Here is an 18,572-nt window from a genome sequence, read left to right on the forward strand (position 1 = left end):
AAGGCAGGAAAAAGTGATGGGGCCATGGCACCACATTCCGCCCCTGCACCCCCGTTCCGGGAAGGGGGCAGAGAGAAGCAGGGTGGGCCTCGGGGGAAGAGATAGGGTTGCCATTTTGGGTTGGACGTATTCCTGGAGGTTTCATCACCTGACATAATCTTTAACTGAAGATTAACCTTCAATTCCTGGAGACTCCAGGACAAGCCTGGAGGGTTGGCAACCCGAGGAAGAGGCAGAGCTGAGCGAGGGGGGTCTTGGAGGGGGCAGGAAGAGATGGAGCGGTGGCGGGGCCATGGTTCAGGCGCTGATGAGCCTCCCCACTTCTAGGTTGCTGTTGGCGCTCCCCAAACAGAGGACTCCCGCGCTGTCTGGGAGCATGTTCAAAGGCCCAGCTAAATAGGGCCGGTCATCACACAGGCTGGTGTGTTTAAAGGGAATGTGGTGGTTGTCTGAGGAGAGCTAGGCAGGATCTGGCGGTGATCCTTGTAGTGCACATTGATAAGTAATAAAAGGTGCTGTTCGTTCTAGATCAGAGCACGCCCCGAAGAAAGTGAGAACTGGCCCTGAAGGGAAACTCCTGGTGACCGACGACAGAGACCTGGTAAGAAGCATCTTGAAGTACCTGGAGCTGCTGTAGCCTCTGTAAATGATTCAGTGTTTAAACGGTTGTGAGAGGAGATGCCTGGGCACTTCAGTTTCTAAGAGTTATGTGTTCCTGGAAGGTGAACTCGTTATAAGGCAGTTATGGCCTATCCAGCAAGTCTTGATGGATTGGAAAAAATGGGCTGGACTTTCAGCTGGTATAAATCCATGTAGCTCTACCGTTATCGGTGAAGCTGTGCTGATCTACCTTAGCTCCGGAGCGAGCCTTATATTGGTACAGTCCCCTTTGACTCTCACCATAGATTCAAGGACTTGAAGGGACCATCTAGTCTGACCTCCTGCACATCGCAGACCACAGAACCTCACCTGCCCGCTCCTGTCATAGGCCTATAACCTCTGGCTGAGTTACTGACACCCTCAATTCTTGGTTTAAAGACTTTGTTACAGAGAATCTGCCAGTCACTCTATTTCAAACCAGCAAGTGACCCGTGCCCTGTCCCCTTTCTCAGCCTCTCCACTGACTTCCTTCTGTGCATCGCACAACTTCTCGCCCTCATCGCCAAGGCCAAATGTAATCCCATCCCTTTCTGCTTACCTAGCTTAGTTTCTAACCACTTCATCTGCCACTGATGCCACCCTGCCTGCCCCATTCATCCATTTCTCCCACAAGCATCTCTGTCTCATTTTTCATGCCACCCCTGTGCCTGGGACCCCCAGGCCATTCTGCTGTGACACCCACAATGAGCAAGTCAGTTACATGGAATCATGGAAATGTAGGGTTGGAAAGGACTTCCAGAGGTCATCTAGTCTGGCCCCCTGTGCTGAGGCAGAACCAACTATAAATAGACCATCGCTGACGGGTGTTTGTCCAACTTGTTCTTACAAACCTCCAGTGATGGGGATTCCACAGCCGCCCTTGGAAACCTAGTCCAGAGCTTAACTCCCTTTATAGTTCAAAAGTTTTTCCTAATATCTAACCTAAACCGCCCTTGCTGCAGATTAAGCCTGTTAACTTCTTGTTCTATCTGCTGTGGTCATGGAGAACAATTGATCCCCATCCTCCTTTTAACAGCCCTTAACGTATTTGAAGACTGTTATCAGGTGCCCCCTTCATCTTCTTTTCTCAAGCCTAAACATGCCCAGTTTTATTCAGCTTTTCTCATTGGTCAGATTTTTCTAAACCTTTTTATCATTTTTGTTGCTGTCCTGTGGACTCTCTCCAGTTTTTCCATATCATTCTCAAAATGTGGCACCCAGAACTGGGCACAGTACTCCAGCTGCGGCCTCACCAATGCCGAGTATAGTGGGACAATGACCACCCATGTCTTGACATATGACACTCCTGTTAATACCATTGCATCACATTATTAACTCCTATCCAGTTTGTGAGCCACTACAACTCCTAAATCCTGTTCAGTACCACCACCACCTAGCCAGTTATTCCCTATTTTGTAGTTGTGCGTTTGATTTTTCCTTTTGAAGTGCAGTACTTTGCACTTGTCTTTATTATTTCATCTTGTTGATTTCAGACCGATTCTCCAATTTGTCAAGGTTGTTTTGAATCCTGATCTTATCCTCCAAAGTGCTTGCAACCCCTCCCAGTTTTGTGTCATCAACAAATTTTATAAGCACGCTCTCCATGCCATTATCCAAGTCATTAATAAATATATTGAACAATACCGGACCTAGGACTGACCCCTGCAGGACTCCACCGGACACACTCCCCCAGTTTGACAGTGAACCATTGATAACTATGCTTTGAGTACGGTCTTTCAACCAGTTGTATGCTCACTTTGTAGTAATTTCATCTAGACCACATTTCCATATTTTGATTGAGACTGTCTCGTGAGACTGTGTCAAAGGCCTTACTAAAAATCAAGCTATATCATGTCTACAGATTCTCCCCATCCACTAGACCAGTAACCCTAACTAAAAAGGAAATTAGGTGAGTTTGGCATGATTCGTTCTTGATAAATCCATGTTGGCTATTACTTATCTCCCTACTATCTTCTAGGTGCCTATAAATTGATTGTTTAGTTACTTATTCCAGTGTCTTTCTGGGCATTAAAGTTAGGCTGACTGGTCTATAATACCCCAGATTCTCTTTATGCCCCTTTTGAAAGACGGGTACTAGGTTTGCCCTTCTCCAGACCCCTGTCCTACATAAGTTCTCGAAGATAATTGCTAATGGTTCTGAAATTGTTTCAGCTAGTTCCTTAAGTACCTTAGGGTGCATTTCATCAGGACCGGCTGACTTGAATACATCTATTTAAATATTTTTAACCTGTTCTTTCCCTATTTTGGCTTGCATTCCTTCCCCCTTCTTAATATTAATTGTGTTAAGTATTTGGTCACAATTTGCCTTTTTAGCAAAGACTGATGCAAAATAGGCATTAAACACCTCAGCCTTCTTGATGTCATCCATTATTAGCTCTCCCTCCCTGCTAAGTAGAGGGACCTACACTTCCCTTCATCTTTCTCTTGCTCCTAATGTGTTTAAAGAACCTCTTCTTCTTGCCTTTTACATCCCTTGCTCTGTGAAACTCATTGTGTGCCTCAGCCTATATGCTTGTGCTATTCTTTTGTACTCCTCCTTAGCAATTTGTCCAGGTGTCCACTTTTTGTAGGATTCCTTTTAGATTTTGCAGGTCATTAAAGAGTTCCTGATGAAGCCACATGGGCCTCTTACTATTCTTCCTTTCTTTCTTTCGCAGCAGAATAGTTTGCTGTTGCACCTTTACTATTGTCTATGGGAAACTGCCAGCTTTCCTGAACTACTTTTTCCCTTACATTTTCTACCCAGGCGGTTACTAGTTATTTGAGTTTGTTTAAGTCTGCTTTTTTGAAATCCGTTGTCCTTATAACGCTCCTCTCAGTTCTTCCTTCCCTAAGAAGCATGAAATTTATCATTTCATGAGCACTGTCACCTAAATTGCCTTTAACCTTCAGAATTACAACCCGTTCCTCCCTCTTAGTCGAATCCATTCTAAAATGGTTGCCCCCTGGTTGCTTCTTCCACTTTCCAAAACAAAAAGTTGTCCTCAGTACCTTCCAAGAACTTACGGGACATTTTGTGTTTTGCCATATTATATTCCCACAGATCTCTGTGTCTTTGAAGTCCCCCGTTACTAACAGGTCTTGTGTCTTGGATATTTCTGTTTGTTCTAGAAAGGCCTCAGAATCATAGGACTGGAGGGGACCTCGAGAAGTTGTCTAGTCCAGTCTCCTGCACTCATGGTAGGACTAAGTATTATCTAGACCATCCTTCTTCCTGACTTGGTGGTCTACTATGACATCATGTTTGGTGTTTTCCCCCTTTTTGGCTTCGCCCAGCGATTTTCATCTGCTCTGCCTCTCACCTGTTTATGGACCTCAAAACAAGTATCTATTCTTCATGTGTAATGCAACATCTCCTCCCTTTTTTCCCTGCCTGACAAGCTATACGCCTCTGTGGTCCTTGCAAATAATGACACAACTGATTTGCCACACTGACATTATTTATTCTGAATAATTAGTCACAGGTTCTTTCCCAAAACGGGCTCCACACAAGTTTCCCTTAGAAACTTGTCTCTGTCTCTCTGGGATTGAAGTGACTGGCAGTAGATAGTGTAGATTCCACTGTAACCTTACAAAGAAAAGGAATAATTGTAATACCCATAATCATTAAACAGCTTAAACCTATCCAAATAGACAGCCCATGCACCCATTAGGGCCAGGCTAATGGATGCATTTTGTACTTATGCTCTAAAAGATTAGAAGAATTCAGGGATGAAGAATTAGTGAGTGGAGAACCTAAGAAGGCCACAAATCAGTTGACACCCAGTGCAGAGCCAAAGAGATTCTGAGAAAATGGAAATACGTGGTGGTGTCTTATACCCCACATTATGCAGATGTCAGGGATGTATATCCATATTTGTTTTGGTACCCCAATTACCATAAGGTCAGTGCCTGCCCCCGTTCCATCTGTGACATTCTGGATGTCCATAATTAACCATAATCATTTATATTAACAAACCACGTCAATACTGCCTCAATCTTTCTTAATTCTTATGCGTCAGTGCAGTCTAATTGCCTAGGAACCTAACTGCAACCTCCCCAAACCCTCCCATTTTACAGAATCTTGCAGTGGTCCCTCACAAGAACATAGGAACGTCCCTACTGGGTCAAACCAAAGGTCCATCTAGCCCAGTATCCTGTCTTCTGACAGTGGCCAATGCCAGGTGCCCCAGAGGGAATGAACAGAACAGGGAATCGTCAAGTGATCCATCCCCTTTCTCTCTTCCTTAGCTTCTGGCAAACAGAGTCTAGGGACACCATCCCTGCCCATCCTGGCTAATAGCCATTGATGGACCTATCCTCCATGAATTTATCTAGTTCTTTTTTGAACCATGTTATAGTCTTGGCCTTCTCAACATCCTCTGGCAAAGAGTTTCACAGGTTGACTGTGCGTTGTGTGAAGAAATACTTCCTTTTGTTTGTTTTAAACCTGCTGCCCATTAATGGTTCATTTGGTGACCCCTAGATCTTGTGTTATGAGAAGGAGTAAACAACACTTCCTTATTTACTTTCTCCACATCAGTCATGATTTTACAGAACTCTATCATATCCCCCCTTAGCCAAGATGAAAAGTCTCAATCGTATTAATCTCTCCTCATACTGAAGCCATTCCATACCCCTAATCATTTTTGTTGCCCTTTTCTGAACCTTTTCCAATTCCAATATATCTCTTTTGAGATGGGGTGACCACATCTGTACGCAGTATTCAAGAAGTGGGTGTATCATGGATTTATATCGAGGCAATAGGATATTTTCTCTGTTATGATCTATCCCTTTCTTAATGGTTCCCAACATTCTGTTCGCTTTTTTGACTGCTGCTGCACACTGAATGGATGTTTTCAGAGAATTATCCACAATGACGCCACGATCTCTCTCTGGAGTGGTAACAGCTAATTTAGACCCCATCATTTTATATGTATAGTTGGGATTATGTTTCCCAATGTGCATTACTTTGTATTTATCAACATTGAATTTCATCTGTCATTTTGTTGCCCAGTCACCCAGTTTTGAGAGACCCTTTTATAGCTCTTTGCAGTCTGCCTGGGGCTTAACTATCTTGAGTAGTTTTGTATCACCTTCCTGTTTACCCCTTTTCCCAGATCATTTATAAATATGTTGAATAGGTCTGGTCCCAGTACAGAGCCCTAAGGCTTGGCAGTGCTACCCTGTGTGCTTTTGTCACCTGGCCTCTTTGAACCTGATCTTTATATAAAACTTCCCTGAGCCACCAGTGCATGCGCCTGGTTATCTGTGGTTAGACTGAGAAGCACCTGCCATGTGTGTGGGTACCAGAGCATGCCCGTGAAGATGCACTGACAAAATCTAGGCTTCGGTCTGCTAATTTTACCCCCCCCCCTTTTTTTTGTTGGTAAGGTTCCAAGACACCATGGAACAGAAACCAATGGGGTTGGTGATGAGAACGCGGCCTTCTCTGGAGAGCTGGATGGTTCAGCTGAGGAAGTGGACATTATAGCCAAAGGCAGAACAAAAGGGGAAGAGGGGGAGAAAAATACTGAGAGGGAGTCAGGTTCATTCATCCCTGAGGGGCAAAGAGGGGAGAAACGAGTCAAAGACAGGAAAAGAAAAAGGGAAGAGGAAACGGAGAGAGGGAGCAGGGACCAGAAGGAAACTGAGCGGAGGAAGAAAGAGATCATAGAGCAGGGGAAACATGAACTAAAGGAAAGTCAAGGGGGTATGAGTAAGAAAGAGAAACCTAAGAAGGAAAGTGCTTATGGGGAGGGAAAGGATGAGGAGAAGAGAGATGGTTCAGAGCCCAGTAAAGCCAAGAGGGAGAAGGGCATCACTGAAGCCATCTATGGAAAGGCCGAAGGGCTAAAAGAGATGGGAAGGCAAGAGGATCACCCTAGGTTGGAAAGAGCAAAGGAGTCCAAGCAGATGAAGAGTGAGGATGATGCAGAGGGATTGGATGGGGGCGCTGGTGATCGAAGGGAAAAGGAAAAGCGAGGGAGTGAGGCAGCAGGGGAGGTGGAGAACAGGGCCAATACAGGGGAGGATGAAATACAGACAGAAAGAGGAAAGAACAGAATGGAAGAGAGAGAAAGGGCAGAGGGAGAAGAGAAGCCTGCACAACGGCCAGCAAGAGCAGCAGAGGATGAGGAGAAAAGGGAAGGTAAAGACATAGAGGGAGAGAAAAAGAATGTCAAAGCAAATAAGGAAGTGAAGGCAGGAAAGAACCAGAAAGAGAAAAGGCAGGAAAAGAGGGAAGAAAAGATAAAGGAAGCAAAAAACAAGAGGGAGAAAAGGGAAGGAGAGAAGAACAAAGAAAGTGAAGAAAAGACCAGAAGGAAAAAAACACAGAAGGATAAAAAGGTGGAAGATGAGAAAGAAATGGAAAAGGCAGAAGATGGGGCAATAGACGAACAAGAGGGAAGGGATGAGAAAAAGACTGAGAAAAGAGATGATGTGGAGGAAGAGAGGAAAAGAGAGGACAAAAGAATGAAGGATGAAAAAGAAATTAAGGAAGAGGAGGAGGAGGAGGAACAAGAGGGAGAAGGATGGGAAAGGAATGAAAGAATGGGAAGTGAACAGGAAATGGAGGAAAATAGCATTAGAGAGGAAAAGGAAGATCAGATGGAGAAAGATGAGATGAGGGAAACAAAGGAGAAACAAGGAAATGAGACGAACCAGGCCAAGAAAAAAAACAAGGAGAGAACAGCGAAGGATAAAAATAAAGGCACAGAAGAGAAGGGAAGAAAGAGCAAAGAGAAATCCAAGGAGGTGGAGAATGAGGGGGGATCAAGGAAAAGGAAAAGCAAAGAGGAAGGAGACAAGAAGAAACACAAGAAATTAAAGAAGGAGGAAGATGAGAAGGAAAAGAAGAAAGAGGAAAACAAGTGGAAGTGGTAAGCTTTCTGTGGGTTACCAGAGTGTGCTGGTGTTTGACCTGGGGGGAGATGTCAGGGATTATAGAGCCAATGGAATTTTATACTGATATTTTAAAATGTCAAAATATCAAATCTTATTAACTTTTTTTGTGGAATTTTTCCCGTTTTCCAACCAGCTACAGAGGAGGTCACATATTTTTGGAAATCTCAAAACTTTTTGGGGTGGGGAGGGACAAAACAGGAAAAATGCATGGAATTTTTTTGCTACATTTTTCCTTTTTTCTAACCAGCTTTAGCAAAATATACCCATGCATGTGCATTATAGAGCAGTGGGTGTAATTTCAATGCATGGGCATCATCTCATGTATTAATGCTGGCGTGTTTGCCTCACTGCTTTAAGAGAAAAGAAAATGGTTAAAAATAAAAGGGCGTGTGCAAGATAGAGAGATCCTTATACTGTACCATATACACAGGTTTCAGAATAGCAGCCGTGTTAGTCTGTATTCGCAAAAAGAACAGGAGGACTTGTGGCACCTTAGAGACTAACCAATTTATTTGAGCATGAGCTTAAGTGAGCTGTAGCTCGTGAAAGCTCATGCTCAAATAAATTGGTTAGTCTCTAAGGTGCCACAAGTCCTCCTTTTCTTTGTACTTTTCCATTATGTTTAAAAAGCACCTGCTATTATTGGTGTAGCCAGCAGATGTCACTGTATGTTGGAGTTTTGTCACAGGTGGCTAGAATTCAGATAGTAGATCAGTGGTTTTCAACCGGGGGTCCGCAGAGCATGTCTAAGGGGTCCCACGAAAGGTGGTGGTTACCATAGAACAGTGATTTTCAATCTGTGGCTCGGGTCCACAGACACTGTCTAAGATTTCCAAAGGGGTCCGCACCTCCATTTGAAAATGTTTAGGGGTTGGCAAATGAGAAAACCGCTGGGTTAGAAGATAGAGCCATCAGTTGGATGTTGTCAGGGAATTTTTAACAAGTCCCATCTGCATGATGGTCCACTGCTTTCCTTGCAGAGCTGACCAGTACTTCCCTCAGCAATAATTTTGCTGCAGTTCTTAAATTATCTGGAGTCCAACCCTGTTTTAAATGGTATAATTTGCATTCCCCCTTGGTATGGGGAATCTTATTTAGTGATCCTACCTCCTTGAGCGGAGTGTATCTTTTGATTACTCACTGGACAAGTGTGGCTTGGCTGAATGAGGTGGTTGCATAGTAACTAGTTAGCTTGCACCATGTGGTCCCCATGCTGACACATGTCTGTGACTACATTTCCCAGGATGCTGTGCTGCCCTGGCATTGAATGAAGTCCAGCGACCTGCAAATTGTTTGGATAGGAATTGCATTTCTTAACTTTTTTTTATAGCAAGTGCCATTCTCTCAAAAGCAATGCCACGCTGGAGTGACCGGCCTTTGCAGCTCAGCCCAGAGGGAGCTGTGGAGGAAGGTGATGAAACACTTCCACGTGAAAGGTCATGGGATGCAACCCAGCTGAGACTGCTGTTAGCATGTGGCTGGCTGCAGAGTGCCTGGCTCTTGCATGTGGTCGCTCTTACCCATGGAGGTGTCATAGCAGCTTCTGCCATGTGACATGACTGGATTTCGGGCATGTTCCAGCGTGGTGGGGGGCTGGTTAGCCAAGCCCTGGGTCATTTTCACCCCAGTCCTGGCCGGGGCTGGCTCAGCAGCCTCCAGTCTTTGATACGCTTGCAGGTCAGTGCCGCTCGCAAGGGAGTGGTGAGTGGCAAAGCCAGGTAAGGTGGGTGAGGTGAGATCTTTCATTGGACCAAGTTTCTGTTGGGGAGAGAGGCCAGTTTTCGAGCTACCCCGAGCTCTGCTCCAGGTCTGGGCACTGTCCTCAGCGTCACTGCTAAATACAAAGTGTGGGACAGATTGTTTAGCATAAATATGTATTTCCAGGGACCATTCAAGGTGAAATGGCCTGTTCATACCCCTCCAGTCATAGGGGGGCAGGAGGTGGCGAGAAACAGCTGGGGTTATAGATTGTTGTAATAAATTGAGTCTCTCTGTTCGGTCCATGATTTTTAGTGTTTAGCAAAGTTATGAATGCAGGTTTCCTTGGAGGATGAGGGACTGACGGGTCAGATATGGACTGATCGCTTTGGAAAAGTGTTCCCCCACAGGTGATGTGGTATTCTATCATTTGCCTGTGGGCGTTCATTCGAAAGCGTAGCGATTGTCTGGTTTCACCCACATAGTTGCTATTTGGGTCCGTGCCAATTTGGGGGGCCCTGCAGGAGCGCTGAAACCTGGGTAGAAGTGGGGGACCGCCGGCACCGGAACGGTGACCCTGCCCCCTGCTTCTCTTCCCCCTGGAGCCCTGCCCCCCTGGCCAAACCAGGCAGAGATAAGAGCCGCTCAGGGTGCCCGGGCCAATGTGGGGAGCCCTGGACCCTCCCCCTGCCCTGTGAGGGGACTCCAGGGGCCCGAGAGCAGCCCCCAGCCTGTGTCCCTGCCTCGCGGGGCGTGCCGCCCAGGGCAGGTGGAGGGTCTGGGGCTCCCCCACAGCAGCCCGGGCTCCTTGGGCGGCTCTTAGCATGGCCCGGCTCCAGCTTCTGGCCTGGCCAGGGGTGAGGCCTCATGGGGAAGAGGAGGAGCAGGGGGCAGGGCCCCTTGGCAAGGGGGGGCTAAGGCCCACCTTAGCCCCCGCCACTGGGAAGAGTCTGGTGCCACTAGCAGGGGCTGCGCTTCACGGCAGGGGAGCTCATCATGTGAATGTGGTCCTCCTGCCCCCCAAAGTATGCCCATGTTAAAAAGTGGGCAAGCGTGGCCCTCCCACTTTTAAAAGCGGGGGAAGGGCATGGCCCCTTGGCTCCCTGGTTCTGGTGCCCCTGGGCTCCCAGGGTGTGGGGGGCCCTAATGTTCTTTGTGCCCAGGGCCCCACTAAATCTTTATCAGCCTCTGTACGTGGGGCATTTAGTGCACGTGTGTGATAGGCGTGTGTAGGACCCCTGGATCCTGAAAGGTGCTTGTGGAAAGTGTTGATCATTGTAGCAGCGGAGGTATGTCTGCAGGTTTTGCATCTGTGGTTCTGGCAGGGCCTGGTGCCGCTTTGAGTTGGTGGGTCCTGGTCTGTGGGGAGCTTGCTTCTGATGATGAGGTTGAGCGGGGTTGAAGGCCAGAAGAGGGGGTTCAGGACAGATTTCATTCAGGAGGAGGTCCCCATTGCGTGTGGGTTGCATTACAACAATACTGCGTGCAAAGGCAGGTCAGGCATTGGTGATACTGTCAGTCTGGGGTAAATTAAACATCTGTGCAGTGTCTGTCTGTATCATGTGAATTGTCGCAGAGCACAGCTATCGAAGGCTCAGTCACAGAGCTGCTTTGGGCCAGCTTCTCAGCTGGTGTAACTCAGTGTAGTCCCATAGTTCCTGGATTCTTTAGCCAGATTTTTGCCTTGATTGTCTTTCTGCAGACAGCAAACCTGCTGGTCTGATGTGTTCTTCCTGTTCCATATTACACCCCCCAAGGGAGGGGAAAAGCTAAACTACTTTCTACTCCCACCCAAAAAGGCGTGGAAGTTCTCAGCAGGCTTCGGGGGCCTCCTTAGTCATTTTGCTTATTGTGCCAGGGTTTGGCAGGGCAGCGCGGCACATGCTTCGGATTTGCCAGTTTGCCTTGCGCGTGGCAGTGTTTTGGCATGACGGGATGATGTGAGAGCTTGGTGTGTCTAGGTCAAAGTCCAAGGGCACAAAATGTATCTGTTATCTAGATCGTCCTCACCCCCAAACTCCCCTCAATTAATTTTTTTCCATCACAGATGTTTGTTGAAGGATCCTCATTCCACAGCTAGGGTTGCAGCGATCTTAGAATCCTAGCTGATCAGCTGGGGTGGGGGGGCAAACTTTGTTAGCGTGAGGATCACACATGTGAGCAATAGTGATCAGGGTGTCCTTGCCTTGGCTCCTGCTCTTGAGCATAGGTGTGTCATCTGTTTCAGTCCCACAAAAATGAAGCCGGCTGGGGGTGGGAGGGGAGCATAGCAGACGGCATAACCTCCCTCCCTTCACAGCCACTGTGCAAGCCTGAGTCTATGTCCCAGCTTATCAGCTGGGATTTTCAGTCCCCTTCCCAAGCCCTTGCTTGGAGGCTAATGCATTAGGGCGTAAATAAAAGGTGAGTGGACAAATATCCTCCTGCAAGTGCTGCTGTTAGAGGAAACTGCATCACGAAAGGAGCCGTAAGGGTTATGCCGTGGCATTTAGGGACTCTGCATAAAACCAACACTGCGGCTCTGGTTTTTAGTTATGTTAAATGTGGGGGTCTAGAAGTGATTATAACACAGCTGGGTTGTCTGACACTCTCCACCGTATTGTGGTCAAGCCCCACACTGCTTATCCGCCCTTGTCTCCTACCATGCACCTGCTTCACTCTGCTCACCCTCCATTCGACTGCTTCTCCCATCTCCATGCCTTCTATCTAGATGCTTGTGTCACAGCATGTCACCATTACTAACGGATTTTAGACTCACCACACTCCTGTGAGGGAGGGCAGTATTATCCCCATTGTACAGATGGGGAAACTGAGGCATGGGGTGGCTTAAGTGACTTGCCCAAGGTCATATAGGGAGTCAGTGGCTGAGCTGGGAATTGGACTCAAGTCTCCTGAGTACCAGTGCAGCACCCTGTCCGCTAGAGCTAGACCATCCTCCCTAGCCTGGTTCCTTCCACACCATCCCCCTACCCATGGGGTACCCTCCTCAGCTGATCCACAAGCCCTCTGCTCCAAATCTTTTCCTAAGACCCATTTCTCCCACGATGCCTACAGGAAGCTCACCGACTGGGTCCCCACTGTGTCCTGGGCTGGTGGTATCCCAAACGGAGCAGTAGGGAATTGAGGATCTGAGTAATGTAAGTGCTGAGACGCTCCCCAACCTTTCCCGATGTTTATCTCTATAAGGTGGGAAGAGGAGAAGACAGACGATGGGGTGAAATGGAAACAGCTGGAGCACAAAGGCCCCTACTTCGCCCCTCTCTACGAGCCACTCCCTGACGATGTCAAGTTCTATTATGACGGTGCGTCCTGTTTTATCACTGATGCTGCAAAACGTAGCAATATTCATGACACGGCACAGCTCGTAAAATGGGCTGAACAAAGAATACGGTTCATCTGAAGCAGACTGTCGCTTGCTCTGAGATGAGAGCCCCCGTTAACCAGTCAGTTCAGGTCCACGGGCCTGGCAAGAGGCTAATTTTGCAGCCTCTCTGATTGCAGAACGTGGTGTTAAACATTGACTGTTTTTTAAAAGCCAATGCATTTAGAGTAATCCCGGGCATTCAGAAATCATGAGATTGTTCTCCCCCCCCCCCAAGTTGGTTTGCAAATTGTAGAAGAAAAAAATTTTTTTAAAAGAAAATAATAAATGGTGAGGTTAGGGGAGGGGTAATTGCCTTACAGTATGCGAGCCTTTAGGGTTAATTCGCTTCACGCTTTCAAGTGTTTCTCTGCAGCCAGCTTGGATGGAGGGGGGATTCGAGCAGGCAGGTGGCCGATGATGAAGCACACTGTGTTCCTGTACAGGCAAACCCATGAAGCTGAATGTGGCCACGGAGGAAATTGCCACCTTCTATGCAAAAATGCTAGATCACGAATATACAACCAAGGAGATTTTCCAGAACAATTTCTTCCACGACTGGAGAAAGGTACCTGCTTTGTGGGCCCGTAGTCACTGCTCCTTGGCCATAAGAACGCACGTGTGGGGGGCGGAAGGCTATGTCTCTAGGGGGCGGAGCTGAGCTTGCGGTGCATGGCCTGTGCTGGGAACGGTAAGGGGTGTGTTTATGGGTGGAGCAGGAGAGGGGATGTACCGTGAGGAGGCTTAGCATTTTCACGTCATTGCTTTTGTGGGTTTGAGTCAAGAGGTGTTTGTAGCATCCCGGCCCGGACTGCTTCACGTTAGTTTTTGGGTATTAATTGCCTAGGTTTTTTAAAAAAATGTTTAATAGGAGGTGGGGTTAGATGAGAAGGGGGAGGGTAGGGGGGTGTGTGTGTGAGTGAGAGAGAGACAGAGAGAGAGCCGTGGTGGGGGTATGAGCTGGGTTAAGCCTTGTCATGGGTTGAGTTAAACCTCATTGGAACCGGTGTGTGAATGTGTCCTTCACTTAAGAGACAGTTAAGGGACCATGCCTAAAACAAGGCTTAACAGACTGCCCAGAAGCTCGCACCATGTGGGCATGGGGTTCACTGTGTTTTGTTCTGCCTAGTTGCGTGTCTGTGAGTGTGGGAAAACGTTGAGCTGGGGGCAAACGAGGACCAGATTGATTGAGGCAAAGAAAGAAAGCTTAGCAAGAGCCTATAACCTCAGTGTAACCCTGGGAGAAGCGCAGAGAGAGAGTTTGGGGGTCTGGTGCTGGCTAAAGGGGTGTAGGGCTGTAAGCAGAGAAACTAGCCCCTGATTTTGGTTCCTCCTGCGTTTGGAGAAGCAGGACTTTGAGCATTCCTTGTCAATAAACCAGATGGCATCAAATAAAATACCAGATTCCATCCACAGTTTCTGCTCTCAACTGGAACACCACCATGTCTCTGAACTCTGACTAGCCGCTCAGGGGCAACCGTATTTTATCATTCAGCAGCTACACGTAAGCGATTCTATGTTGCAGGAGAAAATCTCACAGAACAGTGACTCCTCTCAGAGCAGGTTTTATGTGCACCTGGCCACTGGCGATAACGTATCCATGCCCAGCAACCCCATGTAGATCGGGCTTGTCTGCGCCTGGCTTGGAATTTCTTCCCTGTCTGCTCTGAGCTGTGGTTTAGTGCTGCTGTTCCACCCCAGAGGTGGTTGCATTGCACGGCTGTATGAAGTGATCCCCATACACAGACTTTGAAGTATTCAGTTTTGATCGGTAAGTGTGGATTTCACCAAACACGCGCAATCCAAAGCAAAAAGGTTCCCACCAGTAATTGAAATTTACAGATAGGCGAAGTAAGAAAAATGGTGTTTGAGAACTTAGTAGAGTTTGGTTTAAGGATATTCACTGGGTAAGTTTTGACATGGAGTGTTGACAGGTTTTGTTTGAACGGTTATAAAGCTTCAACTTTTTGAATCTCAGCAGCAGCTGTCATTAAATAAACATTGTTTGACTCGCCCCCGCCCCAACCGTGAAAGTTTAAATCAAGAAAAAATTGGACAGAATGATTGCAAATAAACATGGATATTATCCACTGAAATTATAAACAAATAAACATTGAATTCTGTTAACCCTGCCTGTACACAGGCCCAGGCTTTCAAAAGCGGCCACTCGTTTAGAAAATAAACGTTTCTGACGCAGCGAAGCCTAGCCTAGCACAGCTGCCAGCCTGCTGCTCGGCAGACCCTCCGGACAGTAAGCTTATTTTCCCCCCATGTGGCTTATCCCCCGTCGAAAATGAGATTTTGCCTGCCTATTCTCCAAGTCTCTTCTGGCTTTTGCTCAGGAAATGACCTCGGAGGAGCAGAAGAGGATAAAGCACCTGGAGAAGTGCGACTTCAAAGAGATGCACAAGTACTTTGTGGACAAAAATGAGGCCCGGAAAGCTTTGTCCAAAGAGGAGAAGCAGGTTAGGAGGCTGTTTCTAATGACTCCTGTGGATGGTTGGTAGATATTTAGTCTGGGTGTGGGGGGCTTAATTTCCCTTATGTCAGCTGGTGTGTTTCACTGTATGCAATTGGAAAATTAATACTTCTGATTCAAAATCCTAAATCTGTTCTCTGTGTCTGGGTAGTCGTCGATAACCTCTTCCTGTTACCCTCCTCCATCCCTGCCCATTTCTCACACTCATTTGCTGCATCTTGTCTTAAAATAGGGCAGGGAAAAACTTATTTTTCAAACCTTTCTGGGTAGAGACATGGAAGCAAAGTCAGACTCCAGTAGGTTTCAATTCTCATCCCTCAAACGCCCATAACATTTGCCTTTTTGGATTTGTGTCTATGGAGTTACCGGCCAATTCTCCAGAAGAAAGAATTTGTTTCTGATGCAACTGCTCAGACTTAGGCTCCTGTCCTGTTGACTTCACTGTGACTCCACACAAGCCTCAAGTTCTGCGAATGTGGATCATCTGGCAGGGTCGTGACTGTTCGAATTCTGTGAGGACACATTAAGCCATTAGTCACATCCTTATCACTGAGCGTACTTAGGCTACCTGTGGGTGTGGGTAATGTAGTGGCTTTAGAGGATGTAATCCTGTCTCTCTCCTAACGGCTCTCCCCAGCAATGATAAAATCCACGCTAATTACGGGCAATCCGTGAAATTGCTCGTTTAGCTCCAGTGCACTGGGGCTTGTGCTTTTCCTGTCCAGGCTTGATCCGTGATCACAGGTGCTGACTTTTATTTCTCCTGGTGGGTGCTCCACCCGTGCTCTGCCTGGAGACCCCGTCCCTACCCCTTCCCCGAGGCTCCACCCATGCCCCGCCTCTTCCCACCCCCATTACGCCCCTGAGTCTGCTCGCTGCTCTCCGCCCTTCCCAGAGTGCCTCCTGCCGGTCACCAAACAGCTGATTGTTGGCCCTGCCGAACAGCTGTGGCTGGCGGGTGCGGTGCACCCTCTATTTTTTGGTCTGTGGTTGCTTGACCCCCGGAGCGCCCACGGAGTCGGCGCCTACCTTCTGTATCTATACAGCCAGGGATCATTTAACAATGTACCGATTAATACTGGTTCTGCCTCTTCCAGTCCCCCTGCTTCCGAAAAGACTTATTGACTTATTTCCAGCCATTGGGTGTCCACTCACTGCCAGTGCTGGTGATTGCTGGCAGTCGGTTTGAAACGCCGTGGGAAGGGGCTTAGGTTTCTGATTCTTAAAGCTCTTGAATTTGTGAACCAGCTTTCTCCTGGAAGACCCGTGGGCAGTGGTAGGCGCAGCACCCGGGGTAGCGCTTTGGACTGGTGTTTTCTCCATTGATTGTTTTTTAAATCAGAAACTGAAGGAGGAGGCAGATAAGATCCAGGAGGAGTATGGGTACTGCATCCTCGACGGGCACCGGGAGAAAATAGGCAACTTCAAAACCGAGCCCCCCGGGCTGTTCCGTGGGCGCGGGGACCACCCTAAAATGGGCATGCTGAAGAAGAGGATCATGCCGGAGGACGTCATCATAAACTGCAGCAAGTGAGTGAGTTCCCATTAGCTAGAACGTAGCTCTTCTGGCCAGCTCCTCAGCTGGCGTCAATGGACTTTGCTCCATTAAAGGCCAACATTTTCTCCCCGGCGTTATCCCTGGCTTTATTCAAGTCACTCTGCAGCCCGCCTGCTTCCAGCAGGGCTAAGTCACTGCTTTGCTCTACTGTTACTCGTGAGATTTAAATTCACATGGGACATCTTGAGCCACCTTCTGAGGAGTTTTCCCCTTTCTACACGACGGGTACATTTCACAGTCAGATCCTTTGTAGATACAGATGGAGTGGCCCAGGAGTAGCTAGTCAACTCCAATTTCACATCTGACCAGGGATTTCTTATTAAAGCTTTGCAAAGGAGAAACACGTGTTGCGATGCCCTCATTGCTGCTTTGGGAGGTCTGAAGAAAGCCCAAGAGATTCTCTCCCTACCCTGCCCTTCCTGCCCCGAATCCTGCTTGTTTCTACCTCAGAAATATCAGGGACGCAGTTGTCAACGTTTTGCTTGTTGGAGGACTGCATGGAGGGCTGTGAGCTGCGGCTTGGAAACTTTCTGAGCCCTTCGTTAAAGAGGGCAGGGTTAGCAAAGAGCGTTTCTTCCTTGGATTTGAGTCAAATAAGTGTTAATCCGATATTATGAAGTTTGGGTAAAAAAGTCACGTCCCCACTCAATGAGTTTCAATTGCTTGGCGTACCCAGTGCTATCAAACCCACTACTTCTCCAGTTGTCTCTGGTCTTCTGGGTAAAAGACTTGGATGTTTAATATTATAACTCAGCAGAAAGTCTCTTTACTCCTTTACAAGAACAAACCTGGCCCATCCAAAAAGAAGCCATCGGGGCTCAAGTCCATTTTTTCCCCTTGGTTGGCGTTTTGTGTCATTAGCTTTGGGTTGGTTTCGGTTGGTCTTTGAATAGAAGGGCCCAGGGGAGTGGTTGTAATTTTGCTTTGTATCCTCTCCACCCACCAGGGACTCTGAAACCCCCAAGCCCCCATCGGGTCACAAGTGGAAGGAAGTGCGCTGTGACAACACCGTCACGTGGCTGGCTTCGTGGACTGAGAACATCCAGAACTCGATTAAGTACATCATGCTGAACCCTAGTTCCAAGCTAAAGGTGGGGTGTGCTGTTCCCTGTCAGCCCATCTGTTTGCCATTTGATTGACCCCTTTTATGCCACAGTCCACGTACATGCCCGTGGAGGAGCAGTCGGCACAATCTTCTGTGTGCCGCGTCTTTGTGTATTTGTCTGGTGGGACTGTCGGTGTGTCGTACGGCTACCCCAGTAACATCACACGCCTTGCGAGAGAAGCTAGAGTCTCTCGAAAGTGGAGGCTTTTGCAGTTATGCCTCTGACTTTGGATTTGTATGGAAAGACCTTTCTGGCTTAAAGAGAGGCCAGGTGGGCTAATGGATAGAGCATTGGATGGGTCTCAGGAGACGCGGGTTCTATCCCCGTCTCTGCCGGGTAAGCCCCTGTGAAATCTGTTCCTTTGTGTGCTTTTACCCTATACTATACTGATTTCACAGGGGGAGACCAGTGTTTCTCAAATCGAGGGTCCTGACCCAAAAGGGAGTTGCAAGGGAGGTCACAAGGTTATTTTAGGGGGCTCGCAGTATTGCCACCCTGACTTCTGCGCTGCTGCCTTCTGGAGCTGGACAGCTGGAGAGCGGCAGCTGCTGACTGAGGGCCCAGCTCTGCAGGCAGCGGTGCAGAAGTAAGGGTGGAAACACCACACCAGGCCACCCTGACTTCTCCGCTGGTGCTGGCGGTGGCTCTGCCTTCAGCTCCGGGCTCCCAACCAGCAGCCGCCGCTCTCCAGCTGCCCAGCTCTGAAGGCAGCATCGCCGCCAGCAGCAGCACAGAAGTAAGGGTAGCCGTACTGCAGCCCCCCCCACAATACCCTTGCACCCCCCCCACACACACAACTTCCTTTTGGATTAGGACCCCCTA

General features: G+C 47.9%; 1 protein-coding gene across 3 annotated transcripts in view; it reads left to right on the forward strand.

Moving 5' to 3' along the window:
- TOP1MT (DNA topoisomerase I mitochondrial) overlaps positions 1 to 18,572 on the forward strand; it is a 55,744-nt gene that overhangs the window by 20,876 nt on the left and 16,296 nt on the right. The window contains exons 7-14 of one of the 3 annotated variants that reach the window (XM_084618507.1): positions 529 to 601; positions 3,772 to 3,840; positions 6,034 to 7,523; positions 12,433 to 12,548; positions 13,054 to 13,175; positions 14,950 to 15,072; positions 16,429 to 16,616; positions 17,591 to 17,735. In XM_084618507.1, coding sequence (XP_084474633.1) covers positions 529 to 601; positions 3,772 to 3,840; positions 6,034 to 7,523; positions 12,433 to 12,548; positions 13,054 to 13,175; positions 14,950 to 15,072; positions 16,429 to 16,616; positions 17,591 to 17,735 — 2,326 coding nt within the window. Of the gene's footprint in view, positions 1 to 528; positions 602 to 3,771; positions 3,841 to 6,033; positions 7,524 to 8,968; positions 9,267 to 12,432; positions 12,549 to 13,053; positions 13,176 to 14,949; positions 15,073 to 16,428; positions 16,617 to 17,590; positions 17,736 to 18,572 lie in introns of those variants that run through there. The other 2 variants (XM_084618508.1, XM_084618509.1) reach the window with 2 other exon arrangements.

Source organism: Lepidochelys olivacea (assembly GCF_965140295.1).
Source record: "Lepidochelys olivacea isolate rLepOli2 genome assembly, chromosome: 2".
NCBI lineage: Eukaryota > Metazoa > Chordata > Testudines > Cheloniidae > Lepidochelys > Lepidochelys olivacea.